Source organism: Sceloporus occidentalis, unplaced genomic scaffold, assembly GCF_023333645.1.
Source record: "Sceloporus occidentalis isolate IW3139 unplaced genomic scaffold, rSceOcc1.0.p SCAF_11, whole genome shotgun sequence".
Taxonomy (NCBI): domain Eukaryota; kingdom Metazoa; phylum Chordata; class Lepidosauria; order Squamata; family Phrynosomatidae; genus Sceloporus; species Sceloporus occidentalis.
In genome coordinates, this window is record NW_028316991.1 from 11,543,139 (window position 1) to 11,560,437 (window position 17,299).

Sequence of the window (17,299 nt, forward strand, 5' to 3'; positions counted from 1 at the left end):
GGATGGCGCTGGTTCCGTCAGATTTCAGGTAGAGGAGGGGGTATACAAAGTGCCACCATCAGACTCCCTCCCCCATAGTCTTCAGTTCCCCCCTAATATCTTGGCCAGGTGTGGAACTCGAGATATTTCTTGTGCAGATCTAGATCTGAACTCTAATCATACAAATGATAATTTATGCACTTGCCAGCTCTCCTCTTTCATACATAGAATTTTGTATTTATTTTGTTGTTTTAGCAGATACCATAAAATGCCAGATTCCTTTGAGGGGAGAACTAAAAATGACCTACATTTAAAGTGAACAGATTGAGTTCAATGCTCATCAATCCCTTGAGTTTAGAATTTCTTCAGACAAGGGCAGGGATTGTGTAACTTTGCTTGTAAATTGCCTGCGATTACACCACAGTCCACACAATTAAACCTCTGAACAGTGCCTATTTCCGCAGTTATTGAAAAAAGACATCCTGTTGGAATTAAGGGTGCAACAAACATGTGAGACACCACAACCCACTTCTTGGTGAAGTTTACACAACTCCATACTGGACCAGCTCACACTTGTTCATGAGTTCCCTTGTTTCTCCATTATGTCCATGCAGACATGAAGACCAACTAAACCAGCTGCTACCTACACCCACAGGACTCCACAACCATGTCCTCATACTGCTTATAGACTACATTATTCCCGGCATCAATGTAGAGAATACTGATAGGAGTCAATTTTGTAGGCACACAACAGCTTGGAGGAGTGGACCCAGGGTCCATAGAGTTCATTAAGGTCTGAATAATGGCATGATTGGTGGGCTCTAGATGGGATCTCAGTGGAAAATCACACACACCTTCACAGTGATATGCTTCATATTCCAAAGGGGCAATAATCCAATCATCCCACCCTAATTCTTTAAAATTCACGTGAAGAGGTTTTTTGCTGCACCTCAACCGGGATTTCCTTCCATGTCTTTTGCCATGCCGACTGTTAAATGTTGTTCGCCTCCTTCTCCTAGTTTTAAATGTAAACTTTGTCTCCTTTTCCAAACCCTTTGACAAATGAACCTGTTCCTTCAACTCATTGTATAGATTTTTTCGTTTGGACCTGGTGAAGACCACTAGAAGGGCCTTCTCTTGGTGGGATTTCGGTTTCCTAGCCAACCCTAGGCCTTTTAAATTGACCTCCACGCCAGATGTGGCTGATGTAGCTCTCAACTCCAAACAGAGTTGTTTTTTAGGTTTATTGAAGCTTTGTACACTTTTCCATACATCAAACACTTCCCAGCCTGGTGTGAGGTTATCTTTAAAATATAGGGTTCTAGAATCCAGTGGTGCTTGAGATGTGCAAGATGATATCTGCAGATGATATAAACCTAAAGGTGCTTTGGCAGCTTCCGTAGGAGTTTTCCGAAATATTCTTAATTCAGCTCCTACCAGTTCTTCTTTGTCTGACAAGGTTGTTACATCAAACAAATATTTCTGTCTTTTAAAAGGGGAGTGGGAGTGATCGTCTGTAAGACAAAAAAAATATATTAGGAATAATTACTGTCAATTTATCTTAAAGAGTTCTAAAAAAAACAAAAAACAGTTGTCTACATACAAGAAAGTAACTACCAGGTACAGTGGTTAACTTCACCCTCTAATTTAGAAAAATAACTTATAACTTAACATTCCTATATACTTACAAGTGCAATTATTAAAATAAGACTTGAATTAATTACTAGTGTTAAAAAATTATGATGATGCATCATGAACTGCATTATCTTATTTTTAGACTGTATCAATGAGAAGTATTTCTGTGTTGTCACATAGTTAAACATTCTGCAGTCAGAAACATGGTAAAATGTATCTAATAATATAAAAGACAGTATCACAGTATGTTAACATTTCTTGATAAATAGGCTAGGTGGGTAGTACATTTTATATCCTGCTACAATTTACATCTAATTACTGCTTCATATCGCTACAGCAGCCTCTTTTCCCCCCTCCTTTTGTCTCACTTGCCCTTATAATTCCTTTTAGAATGAAAGCTTATACTATAATTTATATAAAAGTAATATATATGTATATATATTTTACATTTTGTGGTGTTTAAGTATGTCTTTGTTATGTGTATATTAAATATCCCATCTTTAAATTGTACAGCACTGTGGAATACCTTAGTGCTTAATAAACAAATAATAATAATAATAATAATAATAAAGCATGCATTGGTCAAAAGAGGCTATGCAGAATTTCCAGGATCTGGACACAGTATAAATGCTACCCAAAGGCCTTCATACTAGAGAGATCAGGGACAACCCTGGAGGTTCAACCATATTGGAGATTATATGTGGAATTGCAAGTAAAACACCAAAAAAAAAAGGTTTACGTTAGTGACCATAAAATGTGAAATAAGAGCAGCACAGTAAGCTGCCTCTTCCAGTCTTATCAGTATCCCCTGGTCTGTTCAGTGGGGAAGAAATGTCTTTAAGGAGATAAGTGCCACAGATACTGTCTGATAGTAGTGTTTCATCAAAGTGATAAAATGCATTGTTTATCCCTTTTAACACTCATATAGTTAAACATAAGTGAATCAGTAGGATCACCAAAAAATGTGAGTCTGTCCACAAAAAGAATTGGTGGGGGGATCCAAATACCTTGAGAGAATACAGCAAACATGGTCCTCATTATTGTCCTTTATTGAGAACACTGTCAACATTTGAGAACACTCAACTCTTTTGTGCTATGAAATATTCAGGGCACATAAAATAGACCCTGCTTTTCACACCACCATGAACACAGAGCTGGAGAGAAGTGCCCTGAGCATGATGTGTCCACACACAGCCCCCTGGGGCAGGGAGGCAGGGAATGGGGCTCCTAGGGATTTGTTTACAGCCCAAAATACACAAACAGCTAATGCAGGGGGTGGGGGCTCTGCTTTTAGGACTGTTGGACCCAGGATTTCAAGCATTACCTATACAGACCCTGCTCACACTGAAATCACTAGAGGATACTGTACATACACCATACACAATTCATCAAGAAAGAATGCGGGCTGCTCTCTGCTCTTATACAGCACGTCAACTAAGATTAATTAAGGCACCAAGCCAAACCTCAGCATTAACCCCTTCAGCTCCGGCGAGCTGATTTTTTTGTGTTGCATTGATTTTCGTTAAAGATGAAAATAGGGAAAGATGAAACTCATTTAGCATGAAGGTCATTTTGGGATACAAATAAATGAAGGGACATCAATGAATACACATACAGCTAAAGATACCAAAAAAAAGTGTTTAAACAAAAAGAAAAGAAAAAGTGCAGCATAAAAAGTGTTTTTCTCATCTTCTTATATTATTAGTTTAGCTTATAACATAATTTGGTCCTCATTGGTGAATACACTAATTTCTGAGAACCCTAGCTATGTGTTGCTCACCTCGTATAAAGGGTTAACATTTGGAATATCTGGACGCGGAGTTTTAATTAATTAATTAATTAATCATATAGTTTATTATTGTTATTATTATTATTATTTCATCAGATAAAAAGGTCATAAATAGGTTATAAATAGAAAATATAGAGATTTTTCTAATGTTTTCTAATTGTAAAAATGTCATGTCCTAGTGGTGTTTGATAACTTCTTTGTGAATCATTACTGATTTATTAATATGGAAGGTTTCTAAATCTATATTCGCTCTATATAGTGAAATCATACCATTAAAACCAAAACAAAACATTAATTCAGATTATCACTAGACTTTAGTATTTTATTTAATTTTATCTGTTAGATTAACAAAACGTGTATTTTAGGAAAGTATAAAAATATCATGCTGCAAAGCAACAGCCTTTACAAAATAAAGTTGTACATGAAAATTAAACATAATCAGGAACTGCAAATGTCAAAAATAGATGGGAGATCTTTAAAATTATCTCTATTCGACTAAAATTTAAGTTTTAAAGGTGACTGCTACTATACTGTGTGTGCTGTTTAGTAAATGGTACATGACTGTAGGGAGACAGGGATAAGTGGAATGGAATCTCTTTCAGCTTTTCACCACTTTATTATTATTATTTTACTGTTTCGCTGACTCATGGACAACTAAAAGGATTAATTGGCAACTAAAGGATTAATGTGTGAACTGTTTCCCATAGAACAATGGCTATAGATAAACTGCCAGCTTTCAGGTGCCAAATTATTGGGGAAAGGTGGCAGGAGCCTGTGCCCATCAGAGTTAAGGGAAATAAATTCCAGCTCCATGATGCTCTAATGAGGATGGACATCAATTCCCATTATCCTTTTGCAGACAGCACACGATCCTCAAGAAAGGACCGCATATACTGTCAGGTTTTAAATATGTTCAAAAACTTAAATGCCCACTGCTCATAACATTATAAAAAAATCTCACGAGGCATTTTGTCTAGTTGCCGTTTTGGCTACTGGGAAATGCTTCCTGAAGACTGCTAATTGGGAATTCCAGCAAATGCCAGGACATTAATTTGATTGACAAAGGTGATGATTTCAAATGATTTTCTTGTATTGAGTAAACAATTATTTTACAAATTTGGACACCAAATAATTAAATTAATTAAAATCGAAAAACTAACGTTTTTTCTTTTTAGCCGTTAGCCCAGTTCAGAATATTTCTTGCGATCCCCACTTAACTTGGCACTGTACTGCAAGGGGTGTGTGTACATATATATATATATATATATATATATATATATATATATATATATATATATGTTTCCATCCCTGTTATTTGAGTAATTTTGACAGATTTTCTTTAGCTTGCACAGATATTATTTTCCAGTAACCTGTCCCCTCTCCCTATGCAGCAGGTGTGCAGACATTGATCCATACATCTCTCTACCCAAAGACTTTCATGAATACATAACTATAACCGCTATTGACAGACTTAAAAGGCAAACACTCAAAGCAGGGGGACACAAAGGGATGAGACAAAACCCAAACTAGGAGAGAAACCATGTCTTGTAATCTTTCTTTATATTTGCTTTTCATTTTGGCACTTAAGGATTACACAAAAGAAACACACAAGAGGAATTCGTGGATTGTACTGCTTTTATTTTACCTATACAGCGGCTTGTTTACTCAGTATTACTTTCATGGGAGGTCTCCCAGTTCTATTTTACTACAGGGGTTCATTAAAAAGGATAATGCAGATTCTTGTTGACTACAACTCCCATAATCCGCAACCATCATTTTGTAGTCATTGCAACCATCATTGTAGTAATGTTATATATTGTAGTATGTTATATATATGTTTTATGTATATATGTTTTATTTTCATATTTTCTTTTAAGAAAAGTCGTTATGATTTCTAATCTGGTTTCGGCTGAGGGTGATGGGAGTCGCTCGCAGCCGATGCCTTTTTTAATACACCATACATAAAAAGTATCAAACACTGCAACTGTACTTACACAGACTGTAAAAAAATAATTTGGAAGGAATACATTATTTAACCCAATTTATTTAGTGTGTTATTTAGAATTTTACGAGTAATATCCGTTAAAAAAGAGTTTATTGATTTGTAAAGTTGATAGAATGGGGATTTATTTGGATAATAAATACATAGAATGTTTATATTTGAAAACAAATCAAATCCGGTAATCAGAAGGTGATCCACAGGGAGCTATTTGGTGAATATTCTACTAATGATGCATAGAATTGTCTGTGTAAGCAATGCTAACATTAAACAGAGGTTAACCATTTGAGCACAGTTCTAAAAAATCATCAGATATTTTCTTCTGGCAGCCAACTTGTTCATAATTATAAAGACTTGCCTCTCTTAGCGGTGGCAATGTTGATTCAGTATCTCCAGGGTGTCTTTTAACTGCCTAGAGGGAGTGGGGGCTGTTTCTTGTACTCCAAGCATTAGAAATCATGTGATCCCCCAGCTTTGATTCACCCTGCACCATGGAAGTTGTGGGGTCTATATGGGCTCAAAAGGTTTCCTGTTCCATGGCAGGTCAGATACTGGGCTCCTGGCCAACTCATCAGTGTTCAAATCTTAGCTTAAATTATACCAAAACCGCACTTTCAGGAATTATTTGCCAGGAAAGGAAGCTGTTTCAAACCACATGTAAAGAACTCCACCAGAAAAAGTTGTGTTAACAGACCTTGTGAACCACTCAATTCATGAAAAAAACTAGACTAACTAAATATACAGTCTTGTTCACATGAAGATGCCTGTGTGTGCCTAAAACTAAAGGGTCAGATGCTTAGATGTAACATAAGGAAGTTTTACTTTACTGAAAGGGTGGTAGATGAGTGGAACAGCCTTCCAGCAGCAGTAGCAGAGGTTAACACAATAAGGGAATTTAAACATGCATGGGAAAGGCACATGGCTATCCTGAATCTAGATCAAGCTAATATAAGATAATCAATAATACTAAGATAATATTTAGCTCTGGGAAGTTTATGTCTCAACGCAACCTAAAATATAAAGATACAGGGCAACATGACTTCTGATGGTGTTGGCATCAGCTAATGTTCATCCTTGCGACAAGTTTAGAGACATTTCAAGCAGCAACATCCATTTTCAAATAATGCCACAAAACCAATTTCGCCACCATCTCCCCGACTAAATTTTCACTAGCAATTCATTTCAAACCTAAGACTGTAGTTCACAATAAATGGATGAAAATAATAGGAGTTGTAGTGTGCATCTGTGCGGCACAGCATCTGCTCAGACAACTTCCTTAACGTGGTAAAATCCTTTGTAACTTCCCTTAAACTTGCGTTAATGGCTTGAGTTTATGACCCAAACTAACCAGGTAAAATGAATTTTTCACCCTATATATAAGATCTTTTTTTTTTTTTGAGGAATCAGAATATTGTATCCGATTTTTGCCAATACAAGAGCCAGCAGGTGCTTGATCACCCCTTGATCACTCACCCATTTCTTTGTCTCTGATTTCCTCGGAAAGTGGAAAATATTTTTTTCTTTCTCTAGCATGTCACATAAATCTTGGGGCTGTGACTTGTTACTCTTAACTTTAAGGAGTGATGCCTTTTGGCAGGAACAATACAAATCGGTTTGTTATAAGAAGAACAAATTATTTCTGTTTTCTAACAGCATTTGAAACACTATTTCGAATGAGATGTAGGCTGACAATTTTTTTTTTGACTTGGCAATTACTGGTCTAAATGCTGTTATATTTCGGTATATTTATGGATCCTTATAAATATAATATACTATTTGATATCAACAAGGAAAACGTTTGCACTTTTCCCAAGAGGTTCTGCATCAACATTTTCACTTAGTGTAGCTGACGAATTCCAAATCCTTAAATCAACAAGTTTACCCAGATAAAAATAAAAAATATTATTTGGTGGAAAGTGGGCGAAGGAATCAGTTCCTTATCGTGTTTACATACGTAATTAAGAAAAACTAAGAGGGGGGGAAAAAAATATATATATTTTTTTAATTAAATTGTAATTTCAATAGTTTTGCGGTATTTAGTTACTCTGGGGCAAATTGTTGATTTTATATATATATATATATATATATATGATAAATTATATTTAGATTTGCTCTTAAATCCTAAAATACGTTAATATTGTAACAATATTTTCAAGTTATTGTAATAAATAAAAGCATATTTTACAAGGGTGGAACAAAATATTAAGAGAGGTGTGTATGTGTAAGTGTGCGTGTATGACAAAATAATGAACAATTGTATGGCTGTTTTGTGCAGAACTATTATGTGTAATCGCTAAAATAATCCGAATTATAAATTAGGATTCAATCTCCAATTTAATACAATTAATTTCGCATCGATATACAGAGACTAACACCAGATTTTTTAAAGGCTCAAAAAAAATTATAATTAACAGGAGAGAATTCCCCTGTGACCATTAAAATATTTCCATGCTTGTGTTTCATTTTACCACTGCCAACCACAACATTGCCCCATGGATTGAAATTATTTACATCAGCTATTTATCCTCGATTTTTTTGTCAAAATACATATACACAAACATAATGCTAATGTATATTTAAACAGTCAGAACCCCCCCCCCCAAAAAAAAGAGATGTACACACAAATGTATTTAGGAAAAGGAATAAAAAAAATCCCCCAAATTACATCACTAGTGCACGGTAGCATCAAACTGATATCATATTTTAATGTGTAGTCTATGCAGTGCTGTATATATCAGAATAAATTGTTCGCCTATGTTTTAGATGTTATAGAGAGTCGGTGGTGTTTGTAAATATATGGCTTATCTACAGCATTAATTAGGATTTCGCCATACAGAACATCAGCAGAAACATGCAAAACGAAAAAAAATCCGTTTTTTATTTATGTTCCATGTGTTGACTGTAATGCTGAGATCATAAATTTCTGCCAAAAAACTATTCCGTGACATGATCCAAATATTTCCTGCCAAATTCGGTTTACACTAACGATAATTGTAAGTACATATCGCAGGTGCCCAAAAAGCCATCATGCTCCACTTGCTCTGATCCAACCATCACGGTTAAATGCTATGTTTTTGCTTTATTTATTCTTTTTTCTTCTTTATTTATTTTTTTCTTCTTAATTAACGTTCTTTTCGTTTCCCATTTACAATTCCGAGAGTTTAGCTGTTTATTTTTTCAGGACACTCTTACATCTATATTCTGCTTAAACTTGTATTCCTATTGCTAATGTACAATCCTATTCGTAATGTTTATCAACAAGTCGTTTTGTTAACGAACAATTAATTATCATAATATTATTTTTGTAAATGATTATTTTGTATGTGTTTTAGGAGCATTCCTTGTAAAACTAAAGAATATGTTAAACTACCACAAGGGGATCCTTACTTCACTTTTTCCTCCATGCTGAGCCCTGGCTCGGTAAATCCTAATTTGCCCTGTTTTGCTCTGGGGTAGCAATGTTGGGGGTCTCAGGGCGAACCATCTGCGTTTTTAATGAGTTACTCCATGTGCCAACTGTTAATTTTCCTACAATGTTCCGTCTGATCGTGCGACCAGAACAAGAAATCCCAACCAATCTACCAACATTTTCCCTCCTGTTTAACTATTTTGATTACAACCATTTTAAGTAGAAACAAAAGTGCCCTAAAATGATCTCATTAAAGCTAACATACAAAGAAACGACTAGATACAATGTGAGGGATTAAACTTTCCTCCCCCTTCAGCCTGTTGATGATGATGACCAGAATTGGGTGTAAGCGAACATCTGAGGAGGTTATACAGTTTTGGCTCTGTGTCCATTATTTTATCCCGTTTTCTTTCTTTCTTTCTTTCTTTCTTTCTTTCTTTCTTTCTTTCTTATCTTTCACCTTGTCTTGTCAAAATAATGGATTATATTTTATTTTTTGTTTCAAATGATTGAAATTGCGTTGAGTTTTAAATTGATCACAAGTCAAATTATGGTTTTTTTTCTGTAAAAGCTTTAAGTTTTATATTTTGTTAGCAACCTCTTTGATAATCCATTGTGGCAAAAATGTATAGAATGGAATGTTGTTCAGCAAATTGCTTGACAGCAAATATTTCTGAAAGGTTCTCAAATGCATCCAGAGCCCAGCAATTATCCAGGAGGTGGGCAGTGAGCTAGCACTTCACAAAAGGGAAGTTCCCTTGAAGTTTTTGGGGATGTGCCACAGGCTGGTCTACTTCATTATAGATGAGAAGACCAGGCAATATTTGATATGTTATGACATGAACTCTCAATTAGATCATGAGTTCGAATAGTCCAATCAGTGGCTTGATGCTAAGCAAAACTCAGAAGGTCCCAAAGAAGGTCACAGCCTGTGACACATCAAGTCAAGATCAAGTAAGGGAGAAGAGAGGGTTTTCCTTAATCAATCCAGGAGGACACCACTTCTAAACACCATGACTATGGACAGAACCTGCCATGCAATGTGAGGAGCATGCCATTTCATGAGGCTTTCTACTAAAAACTTCTGAATGTTATTCCAGATTTCTGGGGGAAAATCTGAATTGATTTGTTAAAATGTTAGTTGATAATTACATTTTCAGACAGTTCTGTCTCTTCGTGTCATATTTATAAAACCATACAGGAGAGAGAACAATGGGACACAATCACAAGATGGTTATTGTGGCAGAGTTTGCTTCATTTGTCCCTTGATAACTATGACAATAGCCTTGAAGGTTTATAAATGTTAAGGTTAATAAAGATTTTGCTTTGGTGGACACATTTTCGTGTTAATCTGTAATCCAAATTAGGATCTTCAATTCCACAAAATAACAAAATTATTTAAGTTTAACTATTTAATTAAACTCTTACAGAATGTGTTGTTCCATCCTATCCCTGTCTACTTTCTACAAACTAATAATCATGTATCAGCCAATTGTACTATTCTCAAACCGATTTAGAAACGAATTCATAAAAAATAGTGATAGATATTAGGGCATGGTTTTGGTCTTTTTATTTGAGGAGGATACTTAGCAATGCTTTTTTTCTAGCCTGAGATTAATAGAGGTCTCTCTTTCTATAGATCAAAAAGGAAGCCCTATGGGCAGAAGGGTCTTAGAGGGTTTTTTTGATTGAAGCTAGAACTAAATAAAGAGCACACATTACTACAAAGAAATTGTACATCAGGCTGTTCAAAGAAACCTCTGCTCCTAAAATCAACATAAAATACAGTAAGTTAATTTGCTCTATAGAGCTATCAACAGCTAATGAACCCCACTGACACTGCTCAGCTAGTCCCTTTTGCAGTCAGGTTGGGTAGGGCATTGTCGCACAGAGGGGCCAGTTTTACTAAGGAGGGGGGCAGTAAAAGAATTTACAACCTTTAATAGGAAGTCTGTTAATTAGGCTGTCTATAATGGCTAACAGAAATCGCTGTACATTATCAGATTGTATAACTAGAATGAAACCTTGATCCACTTTCACTAAGGATATATAAGGCTGAATACCACTTAACCCTTTAAGTGTTACAGGGACTGTAAGACCTCCAACCCACCTTCACAGAACTGGACCTCAGAGGGGGATGAAGGAGAAGTGGGATTACAGGGAAAAAACTAGCCCTAGGACATTTGAAGCAATCTGTTGACCAGGTTCCATCCCTTTATGTTATTTAATGGGACTATCGCGAAGAACTACTCTCCATAAATCAAGTTTAAGCACCTATTGCTCTGGGCTTCAGTTATCACACAAGGAAACCACAGGTTCTCAAGGCTAACTGTAAATTGTAAGGAGAACACAGTAGAAGAGCACACACACAAACACATTATATATATATATATATATATATATATATATATATATATATATATATATATATGTGCACACTCCCTGTTGTCTCTAGAGGAGACCATAGTCCACCTGTCAAAAAGTAATTAGACCAGCCTGATCTCAGAGAGCCCCCATAGTAGCACTGCTCACTAGTGAAGTGGCCTTTTCCAATAAGCTCTGTTAAAGCTCAGCTCTCTGATAAGATACAATTCGTTTAGCAAATGTTTGTCTTTATTCAGTGGGAGCTGTGTATTTGTTTAAAGCTGGACTAGATAAAATAAGGCTTTTTTCTCTAAAACAGGATAAAACAGAACCACTAAACAAATAGTCCTTTCCCCCCACCAAACCCATTGTGTTTTTATATGGTCTGCACAATGCAAACCACAGGAGCTGGAGCCCAATACATGTCATTTTTTTTTTCTCCCACAAATAAAGTGTTTTGATCTTTCCACACCAGATTGTGTTGGCCAGTAACTCAGACCTACAATTAGCAGATACCCAATTCTGTGCCCATACAGACTACTGACAACCTCAACAAGTGGGAGAAACTGGTGTCATGTGCTCATGCTGGTGTGTACTGGGAAATACAATGTACAGCATATTGCTACAAATGGAACAGTATATTGCCATCATGCTATATACATGCATACAGTTCTGCACACATCGTAGGCGACTAGGGTTGGCAAGCATTGTGGTCACTGCTCAGTCGCCAGATACATAAAGGTAAAGAATGCCCACAGCACACCACTCACCCTGCTGCCTGTCCACGAAGCTGGTGATGGTGTTGGCAGACTTGGACGACTGGAAGAAGCTGGCATTGATCCCCAGTTTCTCTGCTGTGGAGAAAGTTCTGTAAATGGACAGCATGTATTCGTGGGGGACCACGGGCACCAGCCGAGGCTGTTCCTGACTGTCAGCTGAGGGCAGCTTGCCCTCGCTGCGTTGGCTCCGTATTGCCCGGGGCAGCTGTTGGCTGGAAGGTATCGATGCCTGCTGAAAACAGGGTATATCCCAGAGGAAGAAGCAGAGCAGCAGGGCTGCGGGGAGCGCCCTCCGGTGTGTATCCATAGCCTGCTAGTGGGCTCCGGGAAGAGGTGTGCAGGGCAGGCAGTGCAAGCTCCTTGTGCAGCGATCGCTTCTCGCCCGGGCTCTGGTACAGGGAGGCTGAGGAGCCCCTGAGCCAGGCGTGGGCACGCCCCCTAGTGCACGCCCTGTGTACTGCTGGGGAGGTGAGCGCTGGATGGAGTCCTAGGGAGAGGACGGGACACTGCAGAGGAGGTTCCTGATCACTGCGGGCAATCAGCACACCAGTGGGAAACTGGCCTGATGGGAGGGCATTTAACACAGCGAGGGGACAGCCCTGGCAGCTTCTCACTAGGAGCAGAGGAGGAGGTGCAAATGGCTCTCACTGCCCTAGATATCAGGGCATTAGCAGCCTTTCCACTTCCACTCCGTGTGCAGATGGCGAGAGACCATACACGAGACTCATCTGATGCAGAACCTCTTTTACAGCTCAAGTTCTACTGGTTCTTGCTGCTCTCTCTTGACAGAATCACATCACATAACGAGGCAAACGTGTGAGATGTCATGTGCAATGCTTAATATTTTACAAATAGGTATCTGTGGTTTAAAAAATAAAAACATTTGGAAGTCCAAAGCAGTGACCATTATTCTCATACTGAAACACAATGCTTACACAAGGCAGTCTTAGGAGACCTTCAGCGCAAGAATGTAATTAGTTTAAGCAGACTTTTGGAATTTGTGATCAGAGACAGGTAAATATGACTGTCCAAATGCAATGCAGAATAACTCCCATCATGCTTGGGCTAGTCCATAGCAGCTAGGATACTAGATACAGATTCTTACCATTGTGCTTCAGGTCAAACTATTGGGGTATTGTGTACCATTATCACATTAGAGTCTTAGTCATTTAAATAGTTAACATAGTGTTTGATGATATCACAATGATCAGACTATTTGACATGAGCCCCATATGTAAACTGAAATCAGCATATGCATTATTCTAGTATTTTTTAATTGAACTACTTTTGCATATAGGGATTCTGTGCTCTGGTTCTATATCACAAGAACCCCCCAGCCCTGGACTACACCTGGATGATATGAGCAAGACCTTGTTTTGACCAGTTCTGTCACCATCAAGATGCAAGATCAAAAATAATTTTTGGAGTTAGATGAAAATAAACTTTTTTTAAAATGTGTTTATCTAATCCTCAATTACAACAAAATTTGTATTGTCATAAAAAATGTAAAACTGTTTCATTTTGAAACCCATTACACAGGTTTAAGCATTTTTTATTTCGTAAATGCCCAGCTCTTCTGACGCAAAACACAAGATTAACCTTTCATCACCTCTTAATTTCATATCTTTTGGATTCTTTGCAACCTGTTTGTACATGAGGCCAATGAGGGTCTGCAGAGCTCTCTTAAGATATACTTTAGTATTTCTGTTCTGAAATCCTACACACCATACAGATAAATCAATGTGCTTTTTGTGGGTCACACTTTCTTGGCTCCCCTTCTACACCAACAAGTAGAAATACTAAATGTATAAGCGCTATATACTGTCCGAGGCCAACCAGAGTCTATGATAAAGTCTTTTATAGGACAAAACATCAGATTTTGTTTTCATGTATGTTGTGCTGTACTTCTGTGTTTTAGAAGTAATTGAATACATAATATTAACGATGTTTAACTATATTCACCGGCTTCTTTTTCACTCATTCTAGGACATATCTTTTTTCTCTTTTGCCTATGCCAACTAGGCCTATGTTAGCACCATAGGTCCTCTGATGCAAAAGTGAGAGTGAGATGTGGGTTGGCAGATCAAACTGGGTGATTAAGCTCCCCAATTTACTCAGAATCCACCAGCTAGAATATAGTTCTATAAATTAATGCATAGGCTGTTGTTGTTTGAGTTGTGCTTTTGTTTATTTTTTACTTTTATTATTTCCTTTATTTTTACTATTTTGTTACAACTGTTTAATAATGGGAGGATGAGATGGGAGTAAAAAGTTTGAAATAGATTTGTCAACCTATATTTCCAAAAACTGGGCACAAATAAAACACTATACACTAATGCTAAAATGTTAACTCCTAAATAAATTATATGATACATTTTTTTTTGTCCTTTTTATCTTCTTCTCTAACAATATAACAATGTTATACAAATGTTCTGTTATTGTCCATCTGGTAAACCTCTGTTATCTTAGGATAAGGAGGTAGTTGAAACATCATGAGTGCTTCCATCACAGGAGCAACTGAAAGAAAATCACCAGGAATGATCTCTTTGGAAAGGAATGGATGATTGACAGCTATGGATACAGGATATAGGAGAATTCATTAACATGTAGCTAGAGCTAAAAGGGGAAACATTTAACCACTGGTTCTCCAATGATCTTTGACACTTGTTTGTGTCTGCTTGCAACAAAAAGTCTGATACTTCACATTAGAGCAAATAAAAGTATTTAAGGGAATAGATGCTTAAAAAAATCTAGATTTAAAAAGAGCAAAATAATCTACTGCCAAGAGAGGTGGTGCTATCAAATGCAATGGATGGCGTCAAAAAAATATTTTTTTTCAGAAAAGCTGAATAAAGGGGTATAAATGATAGAATGTAACATTAATATAGTAGAGCTTCTTGATTTAAGGAGAAAGATGAATGCCTCCCGAAGTCAAGAAGCATCTTTTAGCCCTAAGTGGCAAGATCCGAAAAATAACTTAATTGGGGGTTTTTTGCCTTCTTTTAGATCAAAAGCAGGAAACAGAGGTAGAAGAGTTGAACTTGATGGACTTAGGTCTTTTTCAACCTAAATACTTTGTTACTAGAAATAAATAAATTAAGAAGAAGGAAAAATATATCATAGAAGAGACCTAAAAGTACATCCTCCACACGCTGCTTACACATATCAGCACTTATTGTGCGTTTGTGAGAAATGTTGCATTGGGGTTTTTTCCCCTGTGTTTTAATAATACAATTTGCAATGTTCTCCAACTACTGATCTGGCAGGCTTTTTTCTTTACTCTTAGGACTGGAGAATTAGCTCCCCTAACATGACCTCTGATCAAGGTGTCCAATATTTTTTTGGGATAATGTTTCAGCAGTTCTAAAGATATATATAATATATAATATATAACCACATTACCTGTCTATTGCTATTTGAACTTTTTGTTCTCAATTTTCAAAATCAAACACAAAATATTATCAAAAAACAAATTAATCGTTTTGGATTACTTGGCTTTTGTGGGATAGGGGTGAATACAAATCAATAATTAAAAATGCAAGGCTATGATGTTTCTATTCAAACTCTCATATGGTATGTTTTCCTTTGGTAGCAGATGTGTGAAAAGAACATTGCAAAGAAATGCATTGCAATTCCCTTTGCATTCAAAGATTTCACTTAAAGTCCTTATTTACCCAACCAACTCCCAAGGGTTTTACACATAATAGTGCCTTAGAATGGTCATTTTATGTATATCTGTTAACTTAAGATAGGAACTTTTTTAAACAGTAAGGATCATCTCCATCTTGGAAATATGCATTCAACCCTAATGAAATGTATTCCTACAAATTATGTATATTTTGTATAAATTCAATAATGAACTAAACAAATGAGGATATATCAAAGTAGTGTATCAGAGACAGGTTGGCTACTAACTAATTAGAAGGGTTTTGTTTCTAATACTCACACAGAACTCCAGATGTACATCTCAAGCTCCCCTATGCATAATTAAGAACAAAACCCGACAAAATAGGACATTATGAAATCATTTATGTGCTGGGTAGGGTCAGAATAGGCAAATAGTCTAAATGAATGGGGGGTGTATAACACTGGGCAGCGATAGACTTGCGTTTTCAGTGACTGCTGTCCAATTCTCTCATGCCAACTACAGAACGTTTGGATGTACCATGGATGTTTTTCATTTCAGTTGTTCTGTTATTTATTAGTTATATAAAAAAATTTGCTATTTATTATTTGAATCACATACTACCTTATATTGTAGCAAAACATACAATTCAAAAAATAGCATGTAAATACCTTATACTCAGAGCCGGCAAGACAAAATGCCGCCTGGGGCGAAGTTTAAAATGCCGCCCCCCCATTATCTACCCTTCCTCTCCCTCCGTCCCGCCCCCCCATTATCTACCCTTACTCTCCCTGTCGCCCCCCCATTATCTACCCTTCCTCTCCTCCCCCCCTCCCTTGTACTTACCTTTCAGCAGTCCTGCGGTGAGTCTGCCTGCTCGGTCTCGGTGCCGGCTTGTAATGCTGCTCAACATTACAAGCCGGCAATGAGACTGAGCTAGAGGGCTCGCAGAGGAGAGAGTGAGGGGCACCGAGCGGGTACTGACAACTTGGTAACATAAAACCACTCGGCGCCCTCTCTCTCTCTCTCTTCCGCTTTAAAAAAAAAATAAAAAAAAATAAAAAAAGGGCTTCAAAAGTGCCGCCTGGAGCAGTTGCCCCACTCAGCTCCATTGTCGGGCCGGCCCTGCTTATACTATTCATTATGAAGGGCCAACATGCGAAGGGATACGTTGACCTTGATTAATGCGTAATTTTATAGGCTAGGAGACTGAGGAATTCTCACTGATTTAACCATACATTAAATTGATCCAACCAATCTATTCCAACAGCAGACCCTCATAATGTATAGTGAAGTCAAGAAGTTGAAGCCTCTCTTGCAAACTCTCCTCTCCAATTATTGAAGATAATTACTTACTTTATTCCCAATTATTCAAACAAAACAACTTTTTTTGTGTCCATCATCCCTCTCTGTGCCATTGAGATGGACAGAAGACAGTGTTGGATAGGAATAGCATAATGTAAATAGGAGGATGATTGTTTTAAAATCTAGCAGACTGTACCGCTCACCTTTTTTCAATGGAAAGTCCCTATCAGATTTAAGAGGCATGCCTCGGAGAGTCCACTAATAAACCACTTATTCATTATTTAGTTTTAGGGTTTCATTTTATGTCATATGTGTCATGGTTTCTGAGAAACATGTTATAATAGTGGATTGCTCAGGAGTAGTGTTACATTCAGACAAATCATTATAACGTAGGGTAATTTGCTGCTTGATAAAG

General features: G+C 37.0%; 1 protein-coding gene across 1 annotated transcript; it reads right to left on the bottom strand.

Moving 5' to 3' along the window:
- Positions 1-618: 618 nt before the first annotated feature.
- On the bottom strand, positions 619-12,261 carry LOC149305572 (growth/differentiation factor 6-A-like). Its single transcript, XM_089477427.1, has 2 exons — positions 11,946-12,261; positions 619-1,493 (listed from the first exon to the last, which is right to left on the bottom strand). The coding sequence occupies exons 1-2, from the start codon at positions 12,259-12,261 to the stop codon at positions 619-621; spliced, it is 1,191 nt and encodes a 396-aa protein (XP_089333553.1).
- Positions 12,262-17,299: the final 5,038 nt, after the last annotated feature.